The sequence below is a fragment of the Falco cherrug genome, chromosome 5 (genome assembly GCF_023634085.1).
Source record: "Falco cherrug isolate bFalChe1 chromosome 5, bFalChe1.pri, whole genome shotgun sequence".
Classification (NCBI taxonomy): domain Eukaryota; kingdom Metazoa; phylum Chordata; class Aves; order Falconiformes; family Falconidae; genus Falco; species Falco cherrug.
The window spans coordinates 22,975,013-23,001,482 of record NC_073701.1 but is presented as its reverse complement, the minus strand read 5'-3'; the positions used below and the strand labels follow the sequence as shown (position 1 = coordinate 23,001,482).

At 38.8% G+C, this 26,470-nt stretch overlaps 2 protein-coding genes across 20 annotated transcripts in view; one reads left to right on the top strand and one right to left on the bottom strand.

Annotated features, from left to right (window-relative positions):
* Positions 1-26,470, bottom strand: part of MICAL3 (microtubule associated monooxygenase, calponin and LIM domain containing 3) — a 161,711-nt gene that overhangs the window by 78,360 nt on the left and 56,881 nt on the right. For 14 of the 19 annotated variants that reach the window (XM_055712819.1, XM_027807630.2, XM_055712817.1 and 11 more), the window contains exons 3-17: positions 25,040-25,247; positions 23,369-23,485; positions 22,567-22,668; positions 21,848-22,003; positions 21,190-21,290; positions 20,254-20,511; positions 19,539-19,654; positions 18,142-18,268; positions 17,567-17,660; positions 16,287-16,434; positions 14,811-15,007; positions 13,797-13,909; positions 13,250-13,312; positions 12,348-12,521; positions 11,135-11,227 (exon numbers count right to left, since the gene is read on the bottom strand). In XM_055712819.1, coding sequence (XP_055568794.1) covers positions 11,135-11,227; positions 12,348-12,521; positions 13,250-13,312; positions 13,797-13,909; positions 14,811-15,007; positions 16,287-16,434; positions 17,567-17,660; positions 18,142-18,268; positions 19,539-19,654; positions 20,254-20,511; positions 21,190-21,290; positions 21,848-22,003; positions 22,567-22,668; positions 23,369-23,485; positions 25,040-25,247 — 2,067 coding nt within the window. Of the gene's footprint in view, positions 1-1,488; positions 1,594-3,450; positions 3,508-5,695; positions 5,792-11,134; positions 11,228-12,347; positions 12,522-13,249; positions 13,313-13,796; positions 13,910-14,810; positions 15,008-16,286; positions 16,435-17,566; positions 17,661-18,141; positions 18,269-19,538; positions 19,655-20,253; positions 20,512-21,189; positions 21,291-21,847; positions 22,004-22,566; positions 22,669-23,368; positions 23,486-25,039; positions 25,248-26,470 lie in introns of all 19 variants that reach the window. The other 5 variants (XM_055712831.1, XM_055712834.1, XM_055712836.1 and 2 more) reach the window with 3 other exon arrangements.
* Positions 4,725-26,470, top strand: part of LOC102047184 (tubulin alpha-4 chain-like) — a 121,769-nt gene continuing 100,023 nt past the window's right edge. Inside the window, exon 1 of the mRNA XM_055712840.1 lies at positions 4,725-4,738. The gene's annotated coding sequence lies outside the window, so the exon portion shown is untranslated. The remainder of the gene's footprint in view (positions 4,739-26,470) is intronic.

Below are 26,470 nucleotides of genomic sequence, written 5' to 3'. Positions count from 1 at the left end.
ATACTTAAGATCTTCAACATTCAATCAAACTTCTTTTCTGAAAATGTCTTACTTTGCTCAGCCTTCTTTCTCTTACTATTTTTCTTGTTTTCTTCCCTTAAATCCCACATCATAATCCATCATTGCCTGCAGTGTTTCCAACATCTGTTTCCTCTTTTTCCGCTCTACCTACCCACTTCATCCTTTCCTCTACTTTTTGTCCTCCATCTCCCCTCTATTTTCTTTCCTCCTTAATTCTGCACTATACAGAAATTAAGAGTTTCAAAAACAATTTCTATCTTTGCATCGTAATGCTGTTAATCTTTTCCACCCTCAAAAGGAACTTGAAAGTTCTAGTGAGCAACACAAAAGGTAGGAGCAAGATGTTTTGGTCTAGATGTTCATTTCTATACCACCATATCAACTGAGTAAGGAGGTGTACCTGAGCATGCTGTCTTTGGATCATGCTGGAGATATTCAGTTGTGTCACCCATTAACAAACAGGTGCTAATATGTTTCAACTAGTCTATTCAGTCTTTTATAGATTCTTCTGTGTCCCCAAATCCTATCTCAAATCTAGCCAAAGGTTCACTCTTCCTTCCTGGAGAACAGCTTCCCTGACTTTAATCATCAGCAAAGAGAGCAAACTCCAAAGAACAGCAATGAAGAGTGACCTACATGTTATAAATTTCTTTTTGGCATGGCTTGGAAAAGTTATGCCACCAGCAAAAGCTCTGGGACTGCTTATACTCCAACTCAAGAAGACAGCTTGATTTTGGACAGTTAACTGAAAACAGTAAGTCATTAAAAAAAAAAATAATCACTTGTATAAATGGTGTTTTCCAAAAGCAATTTCCAGTTTTGCCAAATGTTGTTGAAGATAACTGAAAACAGAGATAGGGGCAAGAAACTAGAAACTAAAGACACCACTGTTCAAACTGGCATGCTCCCATATGCCAAAGGCGACACACTGGAGAGAATATTTAAGCACAAAACCAAACCAAAAGCACACACTGGAATCAAAGAAAATCTGCACAAGCTGCCAACTCTACCATTGGAAATAAATATACAGGAAGTACGGACACAAAAGTAGTACTTCAGAGCCAGGAAAATGTGCTTGGAAAATGTGAATGTTTTTGCTTCCAGAAGCAAGTAAAATCTGTGAACAACTGACTGGTAAACGACCAGTGTGAGATGATTTGATCTGGAGTCCAGGTGGTTTTCAGCACGTATTCTGAAGCTTTGGAGGCTTTTTTTTTTTTAACCTTATTGTTTATATCATGTTTTGAGAAACAGAAACACTGTCATTCATCAAACAAGGAGACAGAGCTGGCAAGTAGGATAAAAATACTACACAAAATACAGTTGACCGTGTCTTTTTAACCACATGACTGTACAGCAACGGTCACTGTATTTTGGTGAATTTTTCTATCCCTCTGACCCCAGATGTCACCAGTACCCAGAATCCCGCACTAATAGGGGACACCAGATATGCAGGGCTGTAGTCACCTGATGCCTCACTGCAGGTCTGGACTCCAGGAGGGCAGCCAGCTGACATGCCCTTTGCTCAACATTCTCAGGGGCTTGGTCATCAGAAAATAAACGAGGAGATCTCTGTGAGGTGAGGAAGGAGGGAGGAAGTAAACAAAACCAGCCAAAAAAAGCCCCAAAAGGAACAGACATCGAAATGCCAGACAAAAGGTATGAAATTTACATGCAGAACAGTAAGAGAAGCTCCCATGTGAAGACTTTTTTTATTCCCTATGTCTACTGTTCTAACGATGTCCTAAGTTTTTAGCCTCAAGGCCAAGAAAAACACAGTTGAATTAGTCATTATTCACAACTCTCCCATCTAGCACTGCTGCAGCCAAAACCAAACAAGCATGTGGCCTCTCCCTCTGGCATTACCACCCCCCACCCCAAAATAATTTGTGGCTTTATCATGCACAAAGGAGCTTATTTGCCAACTTATTTCACCATAGTTCTCAATTTTCAAGGATTTCCTTTACATAACCAAACTTTTACATACTTGTGTTTCTCAGATTTTGTACACTGAAACACATTTTAGGTAACGTACTTCAGTTTTCACAATGAATGAGTTGGTTTCCTTAAAGATGCTGGTAAACGGCAAGTGAATGCTGTACGTACCTAAGCAAGCATTGTTAATGAGCCTGGCTGGTTGAAGCAAAATCAGACTATCACAGAAGCTGCCAGTTTTACTTTTGCAACTTCACTGTGTTAACTTGTTCTGACTGCACTGCCATGTCAACACAGCCCATGCACAATATTTGACACCTCTGCTATTCTGGTCTTTCATATCAATCTTCTTAAACTGTTGTGTAGTGCACTTAGTGACATGGAAAAAAGACTTGGCTTACGGCCTCCTGTACAAGACAGGCGTGTAACTTGCAATATCACACAGTTTTCAGCTAATTTGTTTGCAGAGTTCAAAAGTAAATAGACCAGGAACTACAAATGTGTGCATGAACAAACCTCAGGCTTGATCTGTCAAAAATGTCAGGGTGCTGTTCCATATTGCTAAATGTCCTCCAAAGCAGAAGAGAAAATTAGGTTCACACCCAGTTTAGGAGAAACACTTTTCCCATTCAGATGCATTAATAATACTCTCTACTTTCAGCTGCTTTGAGTTCCACCTACTCCTTCCTACTAGATCATTTTCACTAAAACTAGGGCCTATTATAAAGCTGTGGGCTTCCGTGTCACTGCAAACACACGCTTATTCATTTTTTTCTGCCTGTCAGAAAACACTCAGCCCACAAGAGCCTTTTGTTACAACACATTCTGAAAGTTATAACAGTTTTATATCTGGCTACCACTTATGACTTAATTCATTCAAAGCCTTTACTGGAATGTCAATTAATTTGTCAATATGAATTCAAATCAACCAATTCTTTTGAGTGCCTCTCTTTTCTTTTCCCAAGCTCCTCTATAATACTGAGCCATTCAGACAGACTGTTGAATATTTCATTGTTAAGAAGGCTTCAAAGTCTCTATACTAAATAATGCCTCATCATTTTTGCTTTTACTTTGGCCTGTAGGAGGCAAGAGGGAATGCCAGTTGTTTAACCATCCAGAAAGCAAGCAGTGAAAACAATGCAACCATGTTCGCATGAATTAGCACAAAATATAACTCTTCTTGTTCTGCTACAGCCACAGCATACTTCACTAAAGAGGTGTAAAAGAAAAAGAAGAATGGGAAGAGCTTATGGGCTAGCTAGATCTACAGCAAAATAAAAGCATATAGCAAATTGTTGATGAAGGCTTGTTATGCATTTATGTGGCTATCACACAGAAATCATCACTCCTAATTGACTCTCAGGAGTACCAGCGTGTTAACAGCAGCATTAGGGTAAGTGTGTTTTGCTACCCGGTATATTTGCTCTCTGTATTGCAAACATCCACCACAGCCTTGTGTCATCAGCATCCATGCCATTTGTTCATGCTCTTTACCCTTTCCTGTCTGGGACTCTGCTCCCCGGGACTGTCGGCACCAGGTTCCCTGTTTCTCTGCAGGCAACAAATTGTGAGCTTAATAACAATCACAGACCAACTTCCTAGTCAAAACACACTTCATAAGATTTTTCTTATAATGCAGGCAGAAAAGAGGCCATAATGATAGCAGAACAGTTTATTAAGAATATTCTAAAACTGGCAATAATAACTTGGCTCCTGTAGGGAAATTTTTTAAAAAAAGTATATAGTCGTATTAGGTCAGTAAACCACGATATAGTACCACAATGTAATGAAATTAGTACAATAAAGATAGTAAAACACTCAATAAAACTCATACTGTGATGTTAGATCAAAGGAAGGAAATGGAAAGTTTAAAAGAAGTGGCAGAATGAATACATTAGAAGCACAGAGGTACAGGTTTTCCAAGACATCAGTGTAGCAAGGACGCAGATCTATCCGACTCACTATGAGGCCTGGGCCAAGACAATTTAAGGAAAAGAAATCATTCCTAAGGAAAAAAAGAGTGTCTCCAAAAGCAGACCCCTCAGCTGAGTCTAACAGACCAGTTCTATAGCACAAGGGGTAAAATTCCTCAGAGTTAAAAAGAGGAAGCCAAAATTTTATTATTAATTTCTTCTTCAAGCAAGAAGACATGCAAAAAAAACATTTCCTACAGTACAGAACACAGAAAATGGTCCAAGTCCACTTGGACCCAGCAGTAGCTGGCTCTCATGACTGAACTAGGCAACCAGAAAGACACAGGACAAGCAAACACTTGGAGAAGCTAAGGAGGGAAAATAAAGGGCTAAGAGGTCTTTAGTGACTGAAAGCCAATTTCTCCATATGGAAAATGAATCCCATGCCATAGATTAAAAAGTAAAACTCAGCATTCAGCTGCCTTAGTTTCTCTACCTGTAAGCTTGGGGAAAACCTTTCTTCTCTCATAAAATGTATCTGTCAAAATTTTCAAAGGATGTCGACAAGAGGAAGGCAGCTAGCTGTCACATCATCTGATAATACTACACTCAGATCTGTTTAAATTTGGGTTTTGCTAATGAAAAGGACTTTCCCCACCCATTCTACCTAGATGTCCATTCCTGTATTCTTCTTTGCATCATAAGCTGTCCACAGTGTGCCAGAAAACTAACCACTTTTTTCCTTAGGACAGCTTTAAATCAGATCAGTAAGCAGACCTGACCTATCTTGCAGATGCAGACACCACAGAGGCAGTAAAGAATGTGTGCTCCAGAGGCTGCCAATAATTTGTCCAGATTAACTATAACATGTAACTTAAACTCTGAGAAATCACAGTAATAAGGCAAGTCAAACTTCATGTCCAAGAATAAGGCTTTTCTACTCTGCTAAAAGGTAACAGGCCTTTACAGAGTTCATAGGCATACAAGTGTTCAACAAAGAAACATTTTCCACCTACAGGGAAACTTATTTGTACTATCCTCATGTAAAGTTGTGAGAGGTCTATGGAACTGCAGCTGCCTTATCACCTCAAGCTTAGTTCAGGATTGATCAGGGAGGAGTGGAATTTACTAGTGCAGTAGGAAAATGAAATAAAAATTTTAAAAGTATACAACTCAAAGAAGCGCGATGACCACATACAAAAAGACACAAACAGTAAAGGATTTCAGGTTATATCTAACTAGAAGGACAACAAATACATGTGCATCAGGACACACATTTATACACTGTGTTCAGAACTGCACTCACTCCTCCAAATCCAAACGCAGACAGACTGAACACAAACTCTTGTGAGACAAAGGCCTGGGTGTGGGGGAAACAGAAGGACCACAGTGGACATGTACAGGCCACTACAGTACTCAAAAAAATCTCTTCATAGAAGTAATCCTAAAAGAGTGTCATGGATACAAGGGCAAATTTTCAGTCACACCTGTTTAAACAAAAAGTGGAGACAGAGAAAAGCTCTGTTTTCTTCCCCTGCATTACTCCAAACATTTCATTTCTATTTTGCTGCAACTCAAAACTGAAAAAGGCTACTGTAATTACAAATTATGCTATGGTAAAATCTCAAGAGTCTCCCATGGAGATTCTCCATGCTTGTGGTGAGCTAATGCCGACCTATGATTCTAATCTAAGAGGCTGAGGAAGCCCTATCACAATCTGAAAAAAAATTGGAAATGGATTTGTAAATGGGATATCCGGTAACTGATCTAGTCACTTGTACAAGCAGTAATGAAGAGAGAGGGACAGAACATGCAGAGGGAATCACCTGCTGCCTGGGATACGGTGGAGAGGAAGGTGCAGTGGAAGAAGAGAGCATGATCACTTTTTTGGGGCAGGTCCGAGAACGTTCCTTATTCCTCATCTTTTTTTAAAACAGGAAAAGAAAAAAAAAAATCATAATAATGGTAGAAAAAAAGATAACATTACCATTGCTCTTGGAGAGAAAGGCCAGAACACATGAACTGAGAGACTGTGGATCTTAAGTTCACACCTCTCATGAATGACCTAAAGCCACATTTTCTCTGAAGCTGGAAGACCAAAGTTTTCCACCCACAGCCACAGGATCACATGTCCATTTAACAGATACTTCTAGGGGAAGCCAATGAACATATATCAATCATCAATTAAACCAACAATTTCTAACTTGAAGTCTTACAATCAGTGAAAGGTACAATTTGGAACTCTCCACAGCACAGCGGGACTGCTCTCTCTGCTTCATGAAAAGTTATCCATTGCTGTGCCTTGCAATGTTTAAAAATATCTATCCTGTTGATCTAATTACTCTTGCTTGCAGTCCCCATTAGCAATACAACTCAAGTCACAGTGTTCTATTCTCAGCTTAAGATCCCTCGTCTTTAACTTACAGATATTAAATAATCTCAGGTGAGTTAAACTGTACTTCATTCTACAGGAACAGAAATACAGCTGCTTTATAGTCAAGATGCAGCCAAATCTAATAGTCTGAATAATTTACAATGCATGTGTATGTCCTCACTTTAATATGCCTGAAAACATGCCTTTCTAGTTCTTAGTTCATAGTACCTCCTTACTATGTACAGTCTTTTTTCTACCACTTCTTGATTATTAATGTATCTTCTGCCTGAATTATCCTTTCTTCTGAGTCCTCACCAAAGCATATCTGGAAATTGTCGCGCTGTGAAAAAAAATGCTGTGTATCCAAAGCCACCATTAGATAGCCCCCAAAGAAAAAGCAGGCTGTTAGTAAAGATATTGCAGATGTTCATTACTGCCCTTACAGCTGAGCTGGCACTAACATCTGTTTGGGTGTTCTCTTCCCCCAGGAAAAAAAATAATAAATCAACTCTTCTATTTCAAACAGATGCTACAAGCAGCTTAAACTAAAGCACATGACTTTGCACTGAAGTGGATGAGGGACATTCATATGCTGTTTCAAAAGGCTCAGCTGTGAAGTCACTAATTTCTAGCTCAAAGGGTGATAACATTTTCAACCACTACAGCTGTTCACGGATTTATGTCTGACCATGGCCGAGTTTGCATTTCAAATTTCAAAATTTTCACAAACTTGTGTATTTTTCCATGGCAGATCTCAGAATATAACACTGAATAGGTATATGAAGTACATGTTCAGTCCTCCAGCAGGATGCATTTCTGAGCATGCAAAAACAAAGATGGCTATAGGAAAGAAGAAAGATCTATAAACAGATTTAAATAAGAAATTAAGCAGGAAAAACGGTATCTGCAGAAATCATTGGTGTTGTAAGTTCTTTTCTGTTGAGATTTTAGCTCCTGCTGACTGTGGTCACCTCAGTCTTCAGAAACCACATTTCCAACAGAATTACTGAAAAGCGTTTGTACTGCTGCTGCACTTTTATCACATTTTATGTAACCATCTCAAAAGAACAAGCATCAGACCCCCAGAAGCAGAAAACATGGGCACCAAAAGACACGTGATCTCCATCTTACAAGCATCTTTGTACACTTCAGTTATTTAACCATATGTATATTACACACATACCTTGTTGAGGTTAGGACGCCTATGAAACTATAGCAGAAAACTGCTGAAGGCTGTAAGTTGAGAGCCTGGAAAGCCAGGACAAAATTCAGTTTAAAAGGGTCATCTCCCATACCATACCCAAACAGTCAGATCCTCTTCTGGATAGACTATTTGGCTTTCCAATGGTTCCATGATCCCTGATGAGATGCTCTTTCCCAAAAGCAGCCAAAAATGGCTTGGAAAGCAGTAGAATACACCACGGAAGGTGTTTTTATACAAGTATGCATTTATCCAGTGGGATTAAACACCACACCATGAAACATAATCCAGCTTTTTTAGGAGATACTACCACTGCATTAAAAATTACACACATTTCCACTATGCATGTACACTTAGCAGTATCTTCATGCATTACTAGCTGCTGCTGAGGTGCTCATAATAGCACAAACCCAATTTTGACAACACAGATCAACATTCTCAAAGTATAGCTCAATAAAGCAAACTTTATTAGTCCAATTCGTGAGGAAAATGCAGGCCACATGCTGCAAACAGCAGATTGGTGAGGTTTTCAATCTGCTTGACCTTTTGAAGGTTTTCTCTTTCCAAGAGAGATAGCATTAAAGATCTTGTGATTTAAGTAAAAATTGTTTCAGAACAGATTCTGACAGGATTTCACTCTTACAAGGAATTCTGTCTTAGCAAGCCATCCCTACCCCACCTGTGCAACAGACACAGAAACATTCTGCCTTATAAGCTCATTGAAACTGCTGGGCCTCCTAAGTCTCCTAAGTCTAAAGCAAGATTCTAGACTTAAACTGATAAGCAAGTACAGCTAAGGAAGTCAACCTGACAGACACTGGCAGGCAACAGCCCAGGGCAGATGTACTGGAGGCCCAACCTAGACCACATCCTTTGGAACAGTGTGGTTTCTCCCCTGCTATCACTCTTACGCTTTTGCAGTATACTTTCCTCTTCCATGCAGTTTCCAAGGCGCAGGAAGGATCAAACCTATCAAGCACAAGACACAAAACTAACTGCTCTTCTCCAAAAGATCCCTGAGGATCTCAACTTCATTCTTCCTACTGACAAGAACATCAGGAACCTGTGGTTTCCCTCAATAACACACCACTGTTTTGTCCCCTTAGGAACTGCTTTGCTCGTATTCAAAGGACTCTTCAGTAGAATGTACTTGCTATGTGATTTATCTTACACACGGTCACTGACAGAAGTTTCTGCTCATAAACTCTGACACCTGTGCCAAAAGACAGAACCCCTTCCCACAGCTTCATGAACAGCTCTTTCTAGTAAACATACATCCTCCCTAAGGAGCTTGTCATGAGCAATACTGATCCCTTTACAGCATCTCCAACAACATACACTGGTACCCAGCACCAACCCCACTGTTAGTCCAGGAAACAGCTTCGTAGCGAGAGTGCCCAACGTCACTGCAGCAAGCCACTTCAGTACTGTAGAAAGGTACGGTCTCACAGCTATCAGATTCTGTGTGCCTAAGCAAGCAGAATTAGGAATCCCAGCAGCCAGCTGAAGCACTGCTTCAGCAACAACTTCTTGCAGGATGGACTTCTGTCCAAGCTTGGCAAAGCTGCCTGCTTGGCTCAGTGGATGGCTTCCTACCTCAGCTGATCTCTGATCAGTTGAGAATAAATGGTTTTATATGTACTCATGGCTTTTGAATGAAGACAACTGATGTTTTTCATTTCCCCAGGCAAGTAATGAGGAACCTTTGGAGCAGGGACCTTATCAATTGTTTCTTTGAACCTCCTGTATCCTGCAGATTTTACATTCTTGAGACTCAGTTTTATTCTTCTCCATTTCAGCTGTCAGATTGCACTGCAAATCCAGCATGAAACCTGGGGATCCAAGAACCAATCATCATCTGTTGATGAAGTAAAGCCTATCAAGAAAAGATCATCTCCAGGTATAATCTTGAGAGGGAAATCATCCACACAACGCAATCAATGTCAGCGTTGAATAAAATAATTTAAGTCATCTGAAAGCACAACTGTTACAAAAAGATTTTTCAGAGATCTGCCCTACATTGCTGCCTGTTTGGAGACGCTATCAATGTTTAGGGAGACCAGATGGATTTTGCTCTTCCCCCCCACTCCCCCTCTTTTTTTTTTAAATTGTGTAGTGCGGGTGAAAACAAGAACACACACAAGAACAATAAACTGCTCTCTGATGAAGAGAAAATCCTCATCACAAAAGCAGGAAATGACAGTTTGTCCTTCTTTTGATCAATTACAAAAGGAAGACAGTAAGAACTTCTATGTTTCACTGCAAAGACTTAATTATAAAGCCTTCATAAAGTTTCAATAGCAGGTTCAAACAGAAATCTCAAGGCTGCAGGGATGTGATCTCTTCCAAGTGTTAAAGCACAAACCTTCATCCTTCTGATCCGAGAAGGACAATCAATGCAATCCAGTTTTCCTTTTTTTTTGTGGAGTAACATAAGCAGTGCTCATCAACTGACTTCATCTTTTAGAGCTATATTATGCTCTTCTGCATCGGCTCTTTGGGTTCTCCTCCTTTCCTTGGGAAGTGTTCTTAAAAAAATGAAATTTGCCTTAATCAAGGATGATGTGTATCCATCTGAAAGTGCTCATTAGTCTATAAAGATTTTGATGAGATGGTAGAAGAAGAAACACTGAGTCAGGAAACCTAAGCATAATGCTGATCTTTTGAAAACTCTTGACTCTCCTACTGACAATTCCCCTGGCTTGGGTCTTCTTCTTGCAAAGAAATCTTCTACATCATGGCTTCAGTCATGACATGCCCCATTAATTGTGTTGAATGCCTCAAACATGAAGATCAGCATGAATCCATAGTCATGCAAAACAGTGAATTTCCAAACTAGTGTCATCTTCTTCCTCTTTAATCAGAGCATACTTCGGAGTCAACTGCAACCAGAAAAAAGCAGATGTTTCTCCAAATTATGGCTGCCGGATAAACATCTCTTAGCACTCTCGGAAACATGAGGCAGCCATTTGCACCGGGAAACAGTGGAAGCAGAGGAAGCCAGTGAGATAAGTACCCCTACCTGCCTGAAAAGATTGTTTGTCACAAGCCTTAGCTTTTGGAAGTGCATGGCTGAAAGAAAAACACCAGCGACAACGAGCCAAAACACAAGAGAAAATAATATTTGATAGCCACTGATTTTTTCTGCTGTCTATCCCTATTCTGAACTACTCTTTGACAGAAATCCTAAAATTCGTTGGCAAGGAAAGCTACATTTGTCACAGAGAAAGGGAAAGCACAGTCTCCTGTAACTGCAGAACACATAAGATTCCACACATGAATAGCAAAACTGATAACCGATTTTACTATTTATACCAGAGAAAAGCTTTAGTGTCAGAGATGGCATGACACCTTTCACCTCACTGGAAGTAATTGCTCACATATTTTCAATTTTTTTCTGACAGAACAAAGCTAGAAATTCTGTACGCAAGGTTTCCACTAAAACATCCACTGAAACCCTGGGGAATTCAAACTAGCATATGATGGCAGGGAAAAACTGACCAAGTCCTTTTGAAACATTAAACCATGCATCATTACTGAAAGGAGATACTGCTTTTATTCATTGGAAGTTACATTATTTAAAATAACAGACTCACATAAGGTGCTGCAAAAGGACTAGTCTAAAACCAGGACAGTGATAGCTAGTGTTGGGTGCAGGCAACACATTGTATTCATAATCAGTTTCTTTACCTGTTTCCACTGGGGTATGGGAGCAAGACGGCCCTGCTCTCGTCTGCTGGATGGTTGGTTGTGAACACGTTCTTGATAAGGCAGGACAGGCTGCTGCATGCAGGTTGTAGGGAAAATGGGACCAAGGAGGAAAGATAAAATAGTAAAGGAAACTCAAAGAAAGCCAAAGGAATGGGATACAGAATAAGACATACAAACATTTAATTAAAAAAAAAAATAGGGTAGGGGACAATTCATTTACCAAGTAAAATATAAAAAGGAAAAAACCATCTAAAAATGGAAATCTGCACATATTTTGGATCTTCCCTTTATTTTCATTGTTTCTTCAAATCTGCCTGGTTATTCCAGCCAATACATAGTGGCTCAGGAAATATTAGATTGGTAAAGAGTGTGATAAACATCACCATTCTGAGATTATGTTATACTACTAACACTGATGTGCAGTGTAGCACAGACATACTTGGACCTAGCTTTAAAGCAGCTAGGTCAGATCCCACTCACAATCTGGCCATGGCAGCACAGAGCTTGGCACAACCTATGAAGAAAGACTTTATAATAGAGCGAGAACTTGGGCATTTAAACCATACTGAGCCTCATATTGCTGACACTGCACTGCTAGCAGTAGCTTGGAGTGACTCAATCTAACTTCAAAGACAACTACCCTGCAGCTGCAGTAGTTCACATACCATCTTGAATAATCAGCAGTCACCAGGAAGTCTCACTTGGAATGACACAAAGATCCTGATTGCAAAGAAACTCCCAGGCATTTATCTGTTGCCCTTACAGACACATACAAAACTTAATCACAATGCACAAGAAGAAAAAAAAAAAAAAAAAAAAAAGATGTAACCTGGCATGAAAAGGTTCTTATCAGAAATTGAATTATCATTCTTAAAACATTAGAAGTGGAATGTTCCTGGAAAGCTTTTAAACAGCAATAGTAGTTATAAAAGAAACCTAATTGCTGGTATGTTTGTGAAAGAGATTACATAACATAATATGAGCAATAACAGAGAAACAGATTTTTATTAGGAAGTTCTTCTCTACCCCATACTCCTAAATTTTAAATTCTTCTGAGTAAGCTTCACTCTTTGCTAGGAGAGTCTCTGAAGCAGAAAAGCACCAGTACCATCCAGTCTCAAGGAATGCATGTTATTATTCATGATTTTCCTCCACAATTCCAAAATAAAGGGGTTTATTATCCAGCTCTTACCTGTCTTCGTAAGCTTGAGGACTGCACTGGTGCATTCTCCTCAAACTTTGCCAGTAGCTGGGTTGCCATAGACTTGACTTTGTTCTGATTCCCAATAGCAGCATCAATTCTCCTCTCTGTCAGGGCACTCACCAGCGTGGGCCTTTCTTCTCTGTAACTTCGTGGGATGTCCTCCTAACAATCAGTGATATCAAAATTCAACAAGACAACTGGATCACCTTTTCTCTCTACCCCTTTGCTGTGATAGGTTTCTAACACTGCAGAAAACAAATCTGTTAGTCTGCACTTGAAAGCTCACATTTCAATTTCTTTTGGCATGTCATCAAAAGTTCTGTTAAATTTTACTTATCTTTTCAACCTTATTTGATATACTTACCTACCGAGAGACCACTGCTGAAACATTCCCATGAATCCCTTGACATAAAGCAAAGGCCTATCTTTAAACCTTCGCTGACAACTCAAAGCACTGAATTGTAACTCACTTGTACCTATTTGGCTACAAACATTTCAACAGAAGGACTGCCTTACGGGGCATACTAGAAAAGTATGCTTTTTGCACTAAAGAAACCTAAAGTTTAAATATGAATGAAACTTCTGACTATACTGCATGACTTTTCTAAACGAAAGCTTTATCCTTGGTTCTAATCAAAACAAAGTAAATTGCAACAAAAATAGAACATCAGGGAACTGCAACATTTCCTTTGTTGTATACTATTCTTTCATAAGCATCGGCAAAATATTTGCACTATAGATACAACAAAGCATAACCTCTGAACAAGAACTAATTTTTATCTAAAAAGTCTTATATAAACAGTCAATATAGAAAATGGAAGGTCTGAAGTGAGAACAAGGAACCTACCATATGTTTTCCTCCCTGACACCTTCCTCACTGCAATACTTACATCCTCCGATTGGCTGGTTTTTCTCCTCTTTCCTGCTCCATCCAGTTCCTTTTCTTTTTTGTCCTGAAAAACGTGGAAAAAAACCAAAGACAAGGATTCTCCTACCTTTCTGGCCTGAGATGACTGTCATCAGTACATTTAAATAAGCTTTGCAACACAACTGATTAATTTTCTGGGCTCATTTTTTTAAGAAAAGGGTGTTTTCCTGATCACCCTTAGGGGATTCTTACCTTCAAATTGGACATTCTACAACACTTTCAACTAACTGGGAACTGAATAACTAGTTATGTTCCAATAAAAATGTATCTCCAAATAATACCACAAGACTAGGATTTTAAGGCTGAACTATCCCACTGATTGAGAGTATATATTATGGATGTAATGCTGCAGTTATAAATGTCATGTATTGTCCCATAGCAAGAGCTGATGAACATATGGTCTCTTGTAAATACGTAGCAGATACACACTTGCACATGCACTTTTAGCACCACCTACTTGGACAGCTGCCTAACAGACACAAGTGTTACCCAGAGTGTGGTATGGTTACCTTTGGAGTGCGCTTCCGAGAGATGCTTTGTCCCAGTTTACTGAGAAAAGAGATAGGCGATTTGGTACTGGCAATTAGGGCAGCTTTTTCTTCTGCATTCAGGTCCAGACTATCTGTTAGTAAAAACAGGTAGGACAAGGGAATGCCAATAATTTTTTTCTGTGGTGCTATTATTAAATACTCAACTGAAGGGGCTCACTGATTTTTTTAATATAACATTTTTTCTTAAAATTCTCTGTACAAAGTGATTGTAGTGTCCACAATTAATACTTTTCTCAGCTACTCTTTTTCCATTTTGCCAAAATCAATTCTTCTTTCAAGGTTTACAACAACCCAGAATGAATACTGTGTTTGTTTCCTCTAGTTACTTTCATATTTAAAGAGCATCATGATCACCAGTATTCTTAAGAAGAGTTCAGAGTAGAGTTTTGGAAATAATACATACTGTATTTTTAAAAAGCTATTAAACACACTTTTTTCCCACCCCACCAGAATGAGAGATTTGAATTAAGATCATCAGTAATAAAAAAAAACCTGTAGTAACATTATTAATACTTCAAGGCAGGCCATACAGATTTGTGTTAGGCAATTACATCTTTCAGTTCTAATCAAAGACCTTTCATTCCTCATTGGCCTGAAGTTAGTTTCACCATTCACAGGTGGTAAATAGGTATAAAACTGGGCCAGGGTTTTGAAATTACTTACTAAACAACTACTAGCAAGGCATCTCATATTAGCTAAGACAGATGAATCTCTAATAATAGCAAGAAAGCAGAAAAGTTAACTATTACTACTGAAGTGAGTTCAGAATTTTGTGGAAATTACTTTGTATTAACTCCTTTTTTTTGCTCCTGATGGTCTTCATCAGCACCACTAAGAAGCCAAGTTTTTGTAATGTAAAGTTATTGAGTGACTAGTATGAGCTCATGCAGAAGAAGCATGAAGATAACTGAAGCACACACATACACCTTGAAGCCATCTTTAAATCTGACAGACATGCCCCAAACTCCTTACCACTAGAGGGGATGGTGTCTTTGAACATCTCATAGAACTGTGTGAGGTACATCACCATCGACAGTTTATCTGGCTCTCCAACAGATGCCATTTCCTTTCCAGTCATAATGGGAGATATTCCAAACTCTTTTTCAGCAATGTCAAAGGCCAGCTGGTTGTTCTTCTCCACGTTGTGCTCATCCAAAGAATCAAAGTCTCTGCAAAGGGAAGAAAGAGGGCATGCACTGAATCAAGTAGAAACCAGTCTTCTGAAAGAACACCGGGATCCATCTGCTTTTTTTTCCCCCCTCTGAAATCTCAAATTTATTTGCCAGCAGCCTTTTTGTCTTGCAGAATTGATGCTACTTAATTATGGTAAACTTTGGCCCAAACGTATTATTTTTTCATTTTTTGCTCCTCCTCCAAACCCAGATTTTTCTTTTTAAAAACTTTATTATCCTCTGAAATACAACTTAACTTCCTCCTTTGCTGGAAGACTGTACTGTTTTCCCCTACATAAAATCTTTTGTGTGCTTGGAACTAAACTAGGTCTTCACTTCTGTCCCCTCTTTTCTTGACTGATCCATATTTTAGTTCTGCTGGCTTTTTCCAAAACTTGTAGAACTACATAAAAGCTGTATAAAAAGCTATAGCTTGTGAAGAATTATATAAACCACTTCAAAAGCTATTTGAACGCTCCACAAGCTATATAGCTATTAAACAGAGTAGCTCAGGTTAACTTGAGGACTCCAATAGAGAAGTAATTCAGTGCACATGGAAAGGAATAACCATATACCTTTTCAGCATGCTTTACACTGGATTATGTCTTTTAAATACAGCTCTAGCATTCGCTTTTTCTAATGTCCCTTTGGGAAGTTAAAGACGTTTCAGATTTCAATTGAAGCACCAGAGTCTTTGCTACTGTTATTTCTTCCAGCCAGTGTTTTCCTATTCTAGAATCTGGGCACTGTTTTACCCAAGATAACACGCAAGAGAATGCCTCTCTCATTCATCCAATCAGCGTATTAGTGTACAAACAGTATCAACATCTCTATTTAGACTGTGGGTCACTACTTCTAAAAAGAGCAGCCTAAAAGTCTTTTAAAGAGTTACTGTTAAACAGGAGATTTATAAAGGGCTATGTACAGACTTGTTCACAAGAATAACCGAAGCTATGAACTATGCCTGACTAACTTCACAGAGAAAAGAGCTGTCAGTCAATAATGCTTTCCAGTCAGTACCAATCTGAAGCTTAATTCTGTCAAATTATCCAGAAGGGAAAATGACAACACATTTACCTTCATATTCATCAAGCTATTATGACCTTCCACTCTGTTGGTGAATCACTGTACATTAGCTTCTATCAAGTTTAATTGAATTCATTACAATCCATTTCTCCATAAGTCACAAGTGCATTGCCTCAGTCTCCACACCATTACTTCCAAATATCACTAACATCCTGCCCTTCCCAGTTATTCAAAACAGTCAGTTACTCACATTAAGTCTGGACGGTATCTGTGGATAATGGCACATAAAGCTAGGCCACTTTTCCATGACATCGTGAGATCTGTCACATTAACACCAGCATATCCATCAGTCTGCCTCTGGCACCAACTAAGCAATTTACTAGAGCGAGCTACAGACTCTAAAAAAAAATAAATTAAAAATAATAATAATCATTTTCAAGTAGAAAGGCATGATGTCTCTTTCACGAATTCCAAACACAACAGAAAATCAATGAATCAACAAATAAAACCTTCATGTAAACAACAGTCTCCTAACAATGGACAATAGAGGAGAGAATTCTTTTTTTTTAAAAAAAAAAAAGACTATCGTTATCTATTTTAGATCCAAGAAAGGATTTTTATTTTGCTAAAAGGTAATTAGCTAAGTCACCCTACCCCTTGTAAAAGAGCCCCAGGAATTATGAAACAGCCACAAAGGCTTGTTAAATATGATCAAAAGGGTATGCAGTAGCACAGTGCTCTCTAAAGCCCAGATACACTACTTCTAATGGAAGAACTACAAATGTACTTCTGCAACTTTTTCTTTTCTCTTGAAAGCTTTCCTTTAAAAGCACTGACCTATTTTGACCTTGCCTTACTGCAAGATCTGATGAGATTACAGCCTAAAGGGACATGGTTGCAGGGCAAAGAACAAATCAAAAGACTACACAGCTATTCAGCACTGAAAGGGAGGCTTAGCAGCAAAGCCCATTCTGAGATTCCCCAAACACTATCTGGACATCCAAAGGCAAGGTATGCAAAAGGAAAAGTTCAACATAACCCTCAGGGTACAGGACGAGTAGACAGATAAAGAAGTGCTTATCACAAGGCATCTAACTTTCACAACAATGCAAGCAAAGTGAGGTTTCATCTGGTTAAGCTAAGAGATGAAATTAAGTAAAGGAAAGCATGAAAGACTGCACAAGAAATACCTTCTGTTTGTAAGAATTCTGAGTTTACAGTTACAGTGAATTCAGGCTAGGCTTCTGCACTGTAAAGACAGTGTTATAGGACAAAGGAGGTGAAAACACGTTTGTGTAAGTAAGTATGCTCAGAAATTTAACAGCATTATAAAGCAAGGGAAATTAGGCAAACAAAAATGTATTTACATGTTAATGGAAACAAAAAACTGGAAAAATCAGACTGTTGATGAAGCAATTGCTGGATACATTTTCTAAACCAAAAGAGAATGGCTAAATAATACTCTACAACCCTGATGCTCTATGGTTCCTGCACTGATCCAGCTCCAGAATAAACAGTAGCCAAGCCTACCATTCCGAGTCAGCTTTGGTGTCCTGGAGTTCACAAAGTTCTCTATTTCCAGGTGAATGTCTTTCAAGTCTCCTGTGTTATATAAATGGCGTACCTAAAATGACACAAAAAACCTAAAAATTACATACAGAAAGAGTCAGAGGACAGGAAGGAGCCATCGCAAGGCACAAGAAGGAAGTAATTATGTAGCAAAAATATCTAGCCCAAGAACCCCGGAACAAGTATCGGTTTGTCAGTGCTAAACAGCAGACTGCTGCTGCTCAGTGGATACCAAATCGCAGTAACAGACTGCTATACTAGATTACCACAAGGAAAACCTGCATACGCACACGCAAACAAATGTATAGATTTCATGTATCATTACAGCATGGTTAAAACAATCAAAATCAAAAACTCCTAAAAAGGAATTTGTTAAAGTGCAGAAGTCTACTCTTGATTCATGTATTTGCTTTTCCCTGCTTCCATGTTATACCGCCACATCAAGTCCCTATCTGTTCACAAAACATGAGCATAGCTTCATCTAAGGAAAGACAACGCAGATTGCAAGCATTCAGAAGCACCATTTGTCCAGTTACCTGCTGTGGTCGCAAGAAGTTGACATTGATATTGGGATACCGGGTGGCAGGATCAATGCTGTAATGGCTGAAGTTTTTACTCACATTCTCAGGGGTGGTCTGAGGCAGTAGCCTATAAATGCTTTCCCTTGGGAAAATAAAAATAAAAGTTTTGAGTTTTGTTTTGGTTGGTTTCTTTGTTTTAGGTTTTGTGGTGATTTTGGGGTTTTGTGTTTGTTTTTGTTAGGTTTGTGGGGTTTTTTTTGAAGACATGCATCATTACTAACACTGCTAAGTAAATTCTGGAGAGATAAACATTCAGATTAGAAATCTAACCACTTCAGACACTGAATAGCTAAGATTCAGTGTATTAAAGCCTGAAATTTAATTCAACTCCAGAATCAAAAGGAGGAAAGAAAACAATACATTAAGCATAACTGAAAGGGTTCCCCAGTGCAACAGACACTGTGACAGTGGAGCGCCTCAGGAAGAGGGCCACCAACGGGATTGGAGCACTTGGCCTGTGAGAAGAGGCAAAGGGAACTGGGTTTGTTCAGCATGCAGAAGAGAAGGCTCAGGGAAGATCTTACCACTGTCTGCAAATGTCTAACGGAAAGGTGATGGAAGTCTGGCTCCAACTGCAGGATCACTATCCTCACCATTTTTTTAAATTCAGACAAACAGAAATTAAAATATCCCCATTGTGCCATTTATACAATTTTTAAAATTATGCTATGGTTCCTGACGGTCAGAAGCTGCAGTTGCTTAAGTTTAAAACAGGTTCTACTAGCTGTGGCTTTTACTTACTGAATCATTTAACTACCCAAGTCCTGATCCCTAAGAAATCATCTTGTGCACCAAAGCAACACTCAAAGATGACAAAAACATCAGGAACTCAATACTCCAAAAAGACACAAGATGTTGTTTGGCTTATACGAAATGAAGCAACCAATTTAGGACAACATGAAATAAAAGCAGGTCATAGTTTCCTTTAAAAGGAAATCATGAAAGATATTTACAAGGTAATAGGGGATGGCAAGAATTTTTGTCTCTAGTACTTTAAAGGCACATACATCTTCATCTGGTTTGCTATAGCAAGGCTGGTGACAGTAAGTCAGGCTCACTTTCTCCATGCAATGCCAAGAAGCAAAAAAGAAAAAAAAAAAAAGTATTCTTGATCTAATCAACCAAGAACAGCTGCAACACTTCTTATTCCTCTACGAATATACTTCAATTTATCAGCTCCTTAGTACATTTTTTTTTCTTCAACTGAATTATACCCACAAGCACCCTTTCGAAACAGTGAGAATCTGTACCTCCCATTCTGTCTACATATTTGTACTAGAATAAACTGGAATGGATGATGAGATGTTGGAGGATTAGATTAGAACAGAAAGAGTATTAGTTTTCTCTAGTACCTCTCTGCAAGAACTTCCAAAGGACTAGCTCCGAGTGACCAACTTCGTACCATCCAAGCAGAGTCCATTGCAGCCAAAAATCCCCTGGCTATTCCAGTTCCCATTGGCCAAAATGGCTAATATTATAGTTGACAAAAAAAGCAGAGAAAGAAAAAGCATCCGTTAGGGAAAATTTTAAGCAAATATCAAAAATACATTCAGATGGTAATCTGCTGGGAAATTATAGCTCAGTAATTAGCTTAAAGCTCTATGCCCGCTGGGCTAGAGGAAGCGGTGTGTATTGTATGGTGAATTGCCCCCGAGTTCCCCCAAAGCCCATGTTTCCTCTATTTCCAACAACAATTCATAGCCTGGAGTGCCTTAACAGCTCCTCTTCAAGATTGTCCTTTATAACCCATTACAAAATGCTAATTAGTAACAGGCCTACAGTAGGTTCTGTAGAGAGCCTAACTGTCCCAATAAGAAGCAGATGGAATAGACACAACTTCAGAAAAATCTCTGCACACATTTTCTTAAGAAGATCACTACCATCTTAAATATTCTGTTTTCCCAACACTCCTACTCTTCATTCAAACCTCCCACTTTATCGTATAATAAACAGTATCTTTCCTTATAGTACCTCTCTTATAGACAGCACATATTTCAGTGATGGGTGCAATGGCTTGTGCTTATGCTTCATTTCACTGCTTTCACATGGTAAGTTTAAAACACAAACCTCTAGAAGACTGTCCCCAACCAGTGCCACAAGTAACTGGTGGCCGTTCTGCTCTCGCACCAGGGCTGCATTCTCTGACGCATACATGCACGTGAAGTCAAACATGGCCACATCTGGCTGACCATAGTGATTGATGGCAAAGTCCAGTGATGGTAGCTGCTGATTAGTTGAGAAGTCAGCTGCTTCTCTGGCATAATTTAGCAGAGCCTCCTGGTCCACATTCTCCCGTGAGAGTAATAACTCTGTGTCGGCAAAATCCTGCCAAAACCAGAAAAGTAAAAGTGAAATAGTGAAATACACAGGTTTAAGAGTGGTGTATACAACAGTTGGCACTAAAATTCTGACAAACCCTCTGATACAGGTCTGCCCTCTAATTTCTTTCGTTCTTTTCTGTGTTTATGCTTCCCAAGAAAAGATTTGTAAATCTCTTATTGCAAACATTAATCATGTCCTACTAGCATTCCTGACTGTGAAAGGGCTAAGAAATTTCTGAGTATTTCTCTTCACAAACTTCAGACAAAAGGCACAAGACTCCTTATTTATTCATATGTGGCCAAACTACTTTTAAATCAGCTTCTGTCGGAATAAGAGGTAGGTAAATACTTTCTTCACTCCCCACTTTTTCATTGCCATAAAATGAGGGAAACTCAACCAAACTATCAAATGTTCTTTAAACATATTTCACCCTAACAGGAACAAAACCCCCAAAGCTACAAGTGGATACAAATCTGGAGAGGATAGGTCTTGTAACACACTTCTGGTGGCTCAAAATACTTCAGAAGGGCATTAACTGCATATAGTTGTGTTCTAAAACACACCTATGTAAAAACATTACGTGGTGGAAGAAGAGCGTTGTTTCCCTTCTTTCAGCATACTAAAAGCAAGTTGTCCTAAAAATCTTAGTTTATAGAGAATATAGGAAAAGTTAATACCCACATGCCGTATCACTCCTTTTTCCAGCAAGCTCTGTTTTTTGGCAGTCATGACAAAGTAGTGTGTATCATCTTTGTAGTAGACAATGTTCTCCAAGTCAATACCTTGTGGCGGAACAAAAGACATGGTAGTGAAGGAACAAGTTACGTGTTACATGTGACACAAGAGCTCTATTAGAAGAAAGCAAATTGAAATTACACGGTTAGAAAGCCTTAGAGAGAGAATGCCAAGCAGCTTCCTTCCATGACTTTGAAGAATCTGAATCTTCAACAAAACCACAAAGAGCACATTTCACCTGCATGCAGCTACCTCTTTTAAAAAATACATTTATCATTATTCTAAGGTTTGCATTCAGATGTGGAGTGCAAGAAGCTAAACTCAGCATTCAAACTTTTCCTATTTAGGGCTCAGATTTCCTGAAAACTGTCAGGGAAGTTCTCCACTTCTTAACAAAAATGACGTGCATCTGCTTGATACATATCTGCTTTGTACAGCTGTAAAGAACAGCTGTAAGAATGAGGAAGTCAGATTTCAGAGACAGCAATGACTGACTTCCTTGCACAAGATGTTCATTTACTCATTAAACATGACACCTGAGTTACAAAGTTGTAGCAACAAAGACAAATAGTTTTAACTGGAAATCTGGTAATTGCTGGCAAACCTGTGGCTTCTCGTAGATCCTGGAAGAACTTCTGATTGAATATGAAGGCCACACCGCTGATCTCTTCTACTTTGGCTTCAGCTGTGGTGTTACGATTGATGAAGTTTGCTGTGATAGCAATTGCTAGTTTTCCACGGAACTCTTTTCGGCGAAACCCTATGGGAAAGATGAAGTAGTAACACTGAAAAATAGAGCATACCTAAAGAGAAGGCTCAGCACGTTATAGACAGGTGCCCTCACAAAATAAAAACAGTGAATGGATCTGATGAATTACAAACTCCTCCACAGAGAATGCAACAATTGCTTCACCAGAAAAATAGAAGTTTGTTTAGGGAAAAAGCTCACCTTCTCTTTCTTACCTCTTTTCCAAAAATTGCAACTTGCAACAAAAAAGTTAAGATAGAATTCTCTACTATACAGAGTAATATTCAACACTTCAATTCCTGTTCCCAAAAGTAAGAGCTATAATAGTACTCAACTGAAGAAAAAATGTAGGAAAAATTATCCAGGTTAAAACACCTAATTCCTTTGCTAGTGGACAGAAGTGGGAAAAGACAACCCATGTGTCTTTGATACAAATGAATTTTTTACATGGACTTTTAATCTCCCTTTCACTAATCAAATGTCTTTCCAGATTTTGATTGGGATGTTAAAAGCCATTTTTGTTCTAACTAATTTAAGAATACTTTCTATTTGAAAGCGAATTATGGACACATTACCTTCTAAGGTGTTCCTCCTGCCATCCCCTCCAATGATTACTTCAAATTCATACTCAGATACCGGATGGGTTTTTGGGTGGACCAATGCACGCCAACCTATTCCTGTTGATAAACTCCAAGTTAATGACAATATAAACAGTGCTCATAATAGAACAAATACATAAAACTACTTCTTACTGTCCATAATCCCTTTGTCACATAGTTGGTAAAGATACACTGCAGGACAGCTATATTGTTGACAGAGCTATGGCTGACTTGCACAGCCAGTCTGTGTGAATCAGAGGCAGAGACAGCTCTGGTAAAAAAACCCTATTACCTTTAAGGATCACTACAACCTTTATAGCTTCTCTAGTGCCTACTCAAACTAACACGATGTCAAAAAACAAGTAAGCCGCCATCTCCCATGGCAATCAGAGAACAGGTTTCACAAAGACACAAAAAGCATAAGGATCATTCATTGATACAAATATCCTCAGTGAATGCAAAGAAAGGAGTTGTTTTAAAAAGGTATCTTCTAAGTGTAATAGCTTTAAATATTCTAGGAGCAATTACGATCTACTGTGTTTTGGTCTATTTCTCTGTAGTACTTCAGGTGATTTTGTTTCATATAGTAACTAATTTGGATTTGTTGCTAGAAAAAATAAATCCTACTAAAAATTCAAGTGAAAGTGTATTAATAATTACTCTTATTAATGGAGCATGAGGAAAGGACTTAAGAGTCATAAACAGGATTATGGAGTAGGAGTCTGTGCATCCTACCATAACTTCCCCTTTCTCTACAACCCATTTCAATGCTACTTGCTTTCATTCTCCTGATCCTCTGGAGGGTAAACAAGCCCCTGAAATTCCACATTGACATGGATCTCTATTCCCAAGATCAAGGCAACCTTCAAAAGGATAAGCTGGAGCTGACGGATACCTGCAAAAAAGCAGATGATAATGAAATAAAAGAAAAAGAAAAGAGCACAAGTGCCAATGCATCTCTGGTATTACTGATAAACTGATTTAAAGGCCAGCGCTATTTTCTTTTTCCCACTGTGTTCCCAGCATTTCATCCAGGCAGCACTGGTGTGTCATATCACAGCATGCCAAGAAACTTCTATATAGCTGAAACACCAGCCTTTTCAAAGAATAAAAAGTAAGTAATCATTGAATGCTTCAGTCCCCAAATCGGCAACAAGGGAAACAACTAGAACATGTACTGCAGGAGTGGGAGGGGAGAGAGCACCAGCGGGACTGCACTTCTGTCACAGATGGCAACTAGCCATTTGATCAGCTTAGCTGTTGATACTGAACTGCACCTTCATCCTAACACCTCTGGGTTAGTGAGGGCATAGTTAAGTTCCTCACCACCTCTTTCCTCTTCAGTTAATGTAGGTAGGGGGCATGAAAATAAGTGCAAACTCTTATTAATTTGAAGGAAGATATCCTACTGTCATATTTTAGACACTGAAATGAAAAAATAATCCATCTAAACACTAAATTTCAGCTGTGATGAGATACAAAAGAAGACAACATGCATGAAGTACTGAAAGAATAAAAATGACAAGGAATTGAAAGGGAAAAAGCATACTGAAAGAATAAAAACGACAAGGAATTGGAAGGGAAAAAGCAATCTGCAAGACTGACGTTCCAAAAAGCATCCAGTTCAACCATTCCTTGCCCAAAAAAAAAAAAAAAAAAAAAAAAAAGGCAGTTTTTGCTGTGGACAAGAAGCCAATTCTTATCTACTATGTCTGTGCTGCTTTCTGCTTCCAGTGGAGAACACAGACTGGTGGGCCAAACCTGGTTGTGCCATGTTCAGTACATTTTTTGGAAAAAATAAAAAGAAAACCTGAAAAATAATAACTCCTGCTCCACCAAAGCATTCAGCTTTCAAAGGAGACTGATTCCTCAGAATTTGAGAATCATCAAAATTATTCTCAATTTTAATATGTAAACCTCTATTATTCATAGGCTGACAGTATTCTTGAAAATATCTTCATCACTCTTCCAAAAATTAACAAAGCCAAAATTGTTCCTCCTTTTTCTAGATCAACATTCACAAGAATATTCAAAAGATCCAGTAATTTTTCTTTTTTACAAGATGTTTTCAATGCTCAAGAGGAACAGAATAATGTGGCAGCTGCAGGAATGTAACAGCAAAAAATGGAGTATTATCCATCAAATCATAAAATAAAATAAAAGGCTTTGAATCCTAAATGTACTTTTCAGCACAGGAAAAAGATATGCTTGGAAGGGTATAAAAGATGATAGATATATATTGTATGTGTAATAATCTCATGACAATGTATGTATTTCACATCAAGGTCTAGGCTGAAATGCATGATGCAAACATAATGCTGAATCATACAATAAAGACTTGAAAGCAGTGACTGGTGTAGGCTGCGTTTTAATGAGCTACCCCGTGTCCTTGCCTACATTTCCCCTGTAAAGAATGAGTGCTGCTGTGTCCAGCAGCGGCTGTACTTACTGATATGGTCTATGGATCCCGCACAGAATTTGCCATAAAACTTTTTGGCGCCAAGACCCCTCAAGTCATGTATGGTGAATGGCCACAAATGCAGCACATTATTGCGGGAAAAGGCATCCCTCTTTTCTATGACCACCACCTTGGCTCCCAGGAATGACAGGTCGATGGCTGTACGAAGGCCACAGGGTCCAGCCCCAATTATCAGACACTGCAAAACAACCAGCACAGAGTAACTTTACAGTCCTAGAAGGAAATAAGATATTTTTACTGCAGCTTCCAAGCATCCCATGGCTCTTAGGAGTAAGTGCTCTTTGTCTGCAAGATAAGCTGAAATTTCAGATCAGTCTTTCTATTGTTACCTGCCATGTTCTGCAACTGGTAACATTAAAGCAGTAACTGCAACCTGAAAATAAAGCATATCACAGAGCAGTGAAAAGTTTGGAGGAGCAGGCAAGTAAACTGCCTGTTTGGAACCCTTGTTTTAAGATAAGCTACCAAGGTGTACTCTCCAAGCTATGTAAGCACCTGGAGAACAGCAGTATTTCTGAAGGCTTCTCCCTCCCCCATTCAATTCAATTCATTGAATTTTTTCTTAAAAGAAAAAAAAAAAAAAAAAAAAAAAGGTGATGACAAGTTTTCCTCTCATCTTCCAAAGCCTGAGCTGGCCTTTCTTGAGAAAATCTTCAGTAACATTAAAGATTCCTCATCATGACTGAGTAGCATAGCAATAGCTACTGCAGATAAATACATGAGATGCTAGCATTTTTATAAACATCATCATCTAAAGTAGCACAGACAGTAGTCAAGTCAGAGCGTTCTAACATGCCTATGCTGGTGCTTCTACTATTGCAGCAAAGGAAACTTCAGGAAAGTAAACATAATGTAAATACAAATTTTGTGCGACTAGACTATTTTTATCAAAGTATGCTTTCTCCGGCCTACCCTTTGTCATATCAAAGGTCTTTCATCTTCTCATATCTTTTTCCACTCTACTCACAAACACTATCAGAGGCTAATAAACAACTTGAGAATGTAAAATACGTGCATACTTAAGTGTTGGAAATACTTTCTGAGAAATAATACAGCAAGACCAGTTCTTTTAAGATTAAAAAGCCAAGATAGCCAGTTGACATTTCTCACCCACAGAAACTGAAGTCCACAAAGGAAGCTGGCATGAGTTTGTGCCTTCACAGGAATATAGTACATGGTCCGCTCTGTCATATCATTTTTGTACTTTGATTTCTATTGAGTATAAACTAGACCCACAGAATAAAGACTTTGCTACAGTGCTGACTGCTGCTGCCATGTGAGTATTTTCCAGTTCCTTACATACCCTTATGGCTGGACAACAAAGCGCTCTGAGAAATTCTTAAGTATGCTAAAACTTAACCAGAACCCAACCTTCTGATAAACAGCATATCCCAAAGCAAA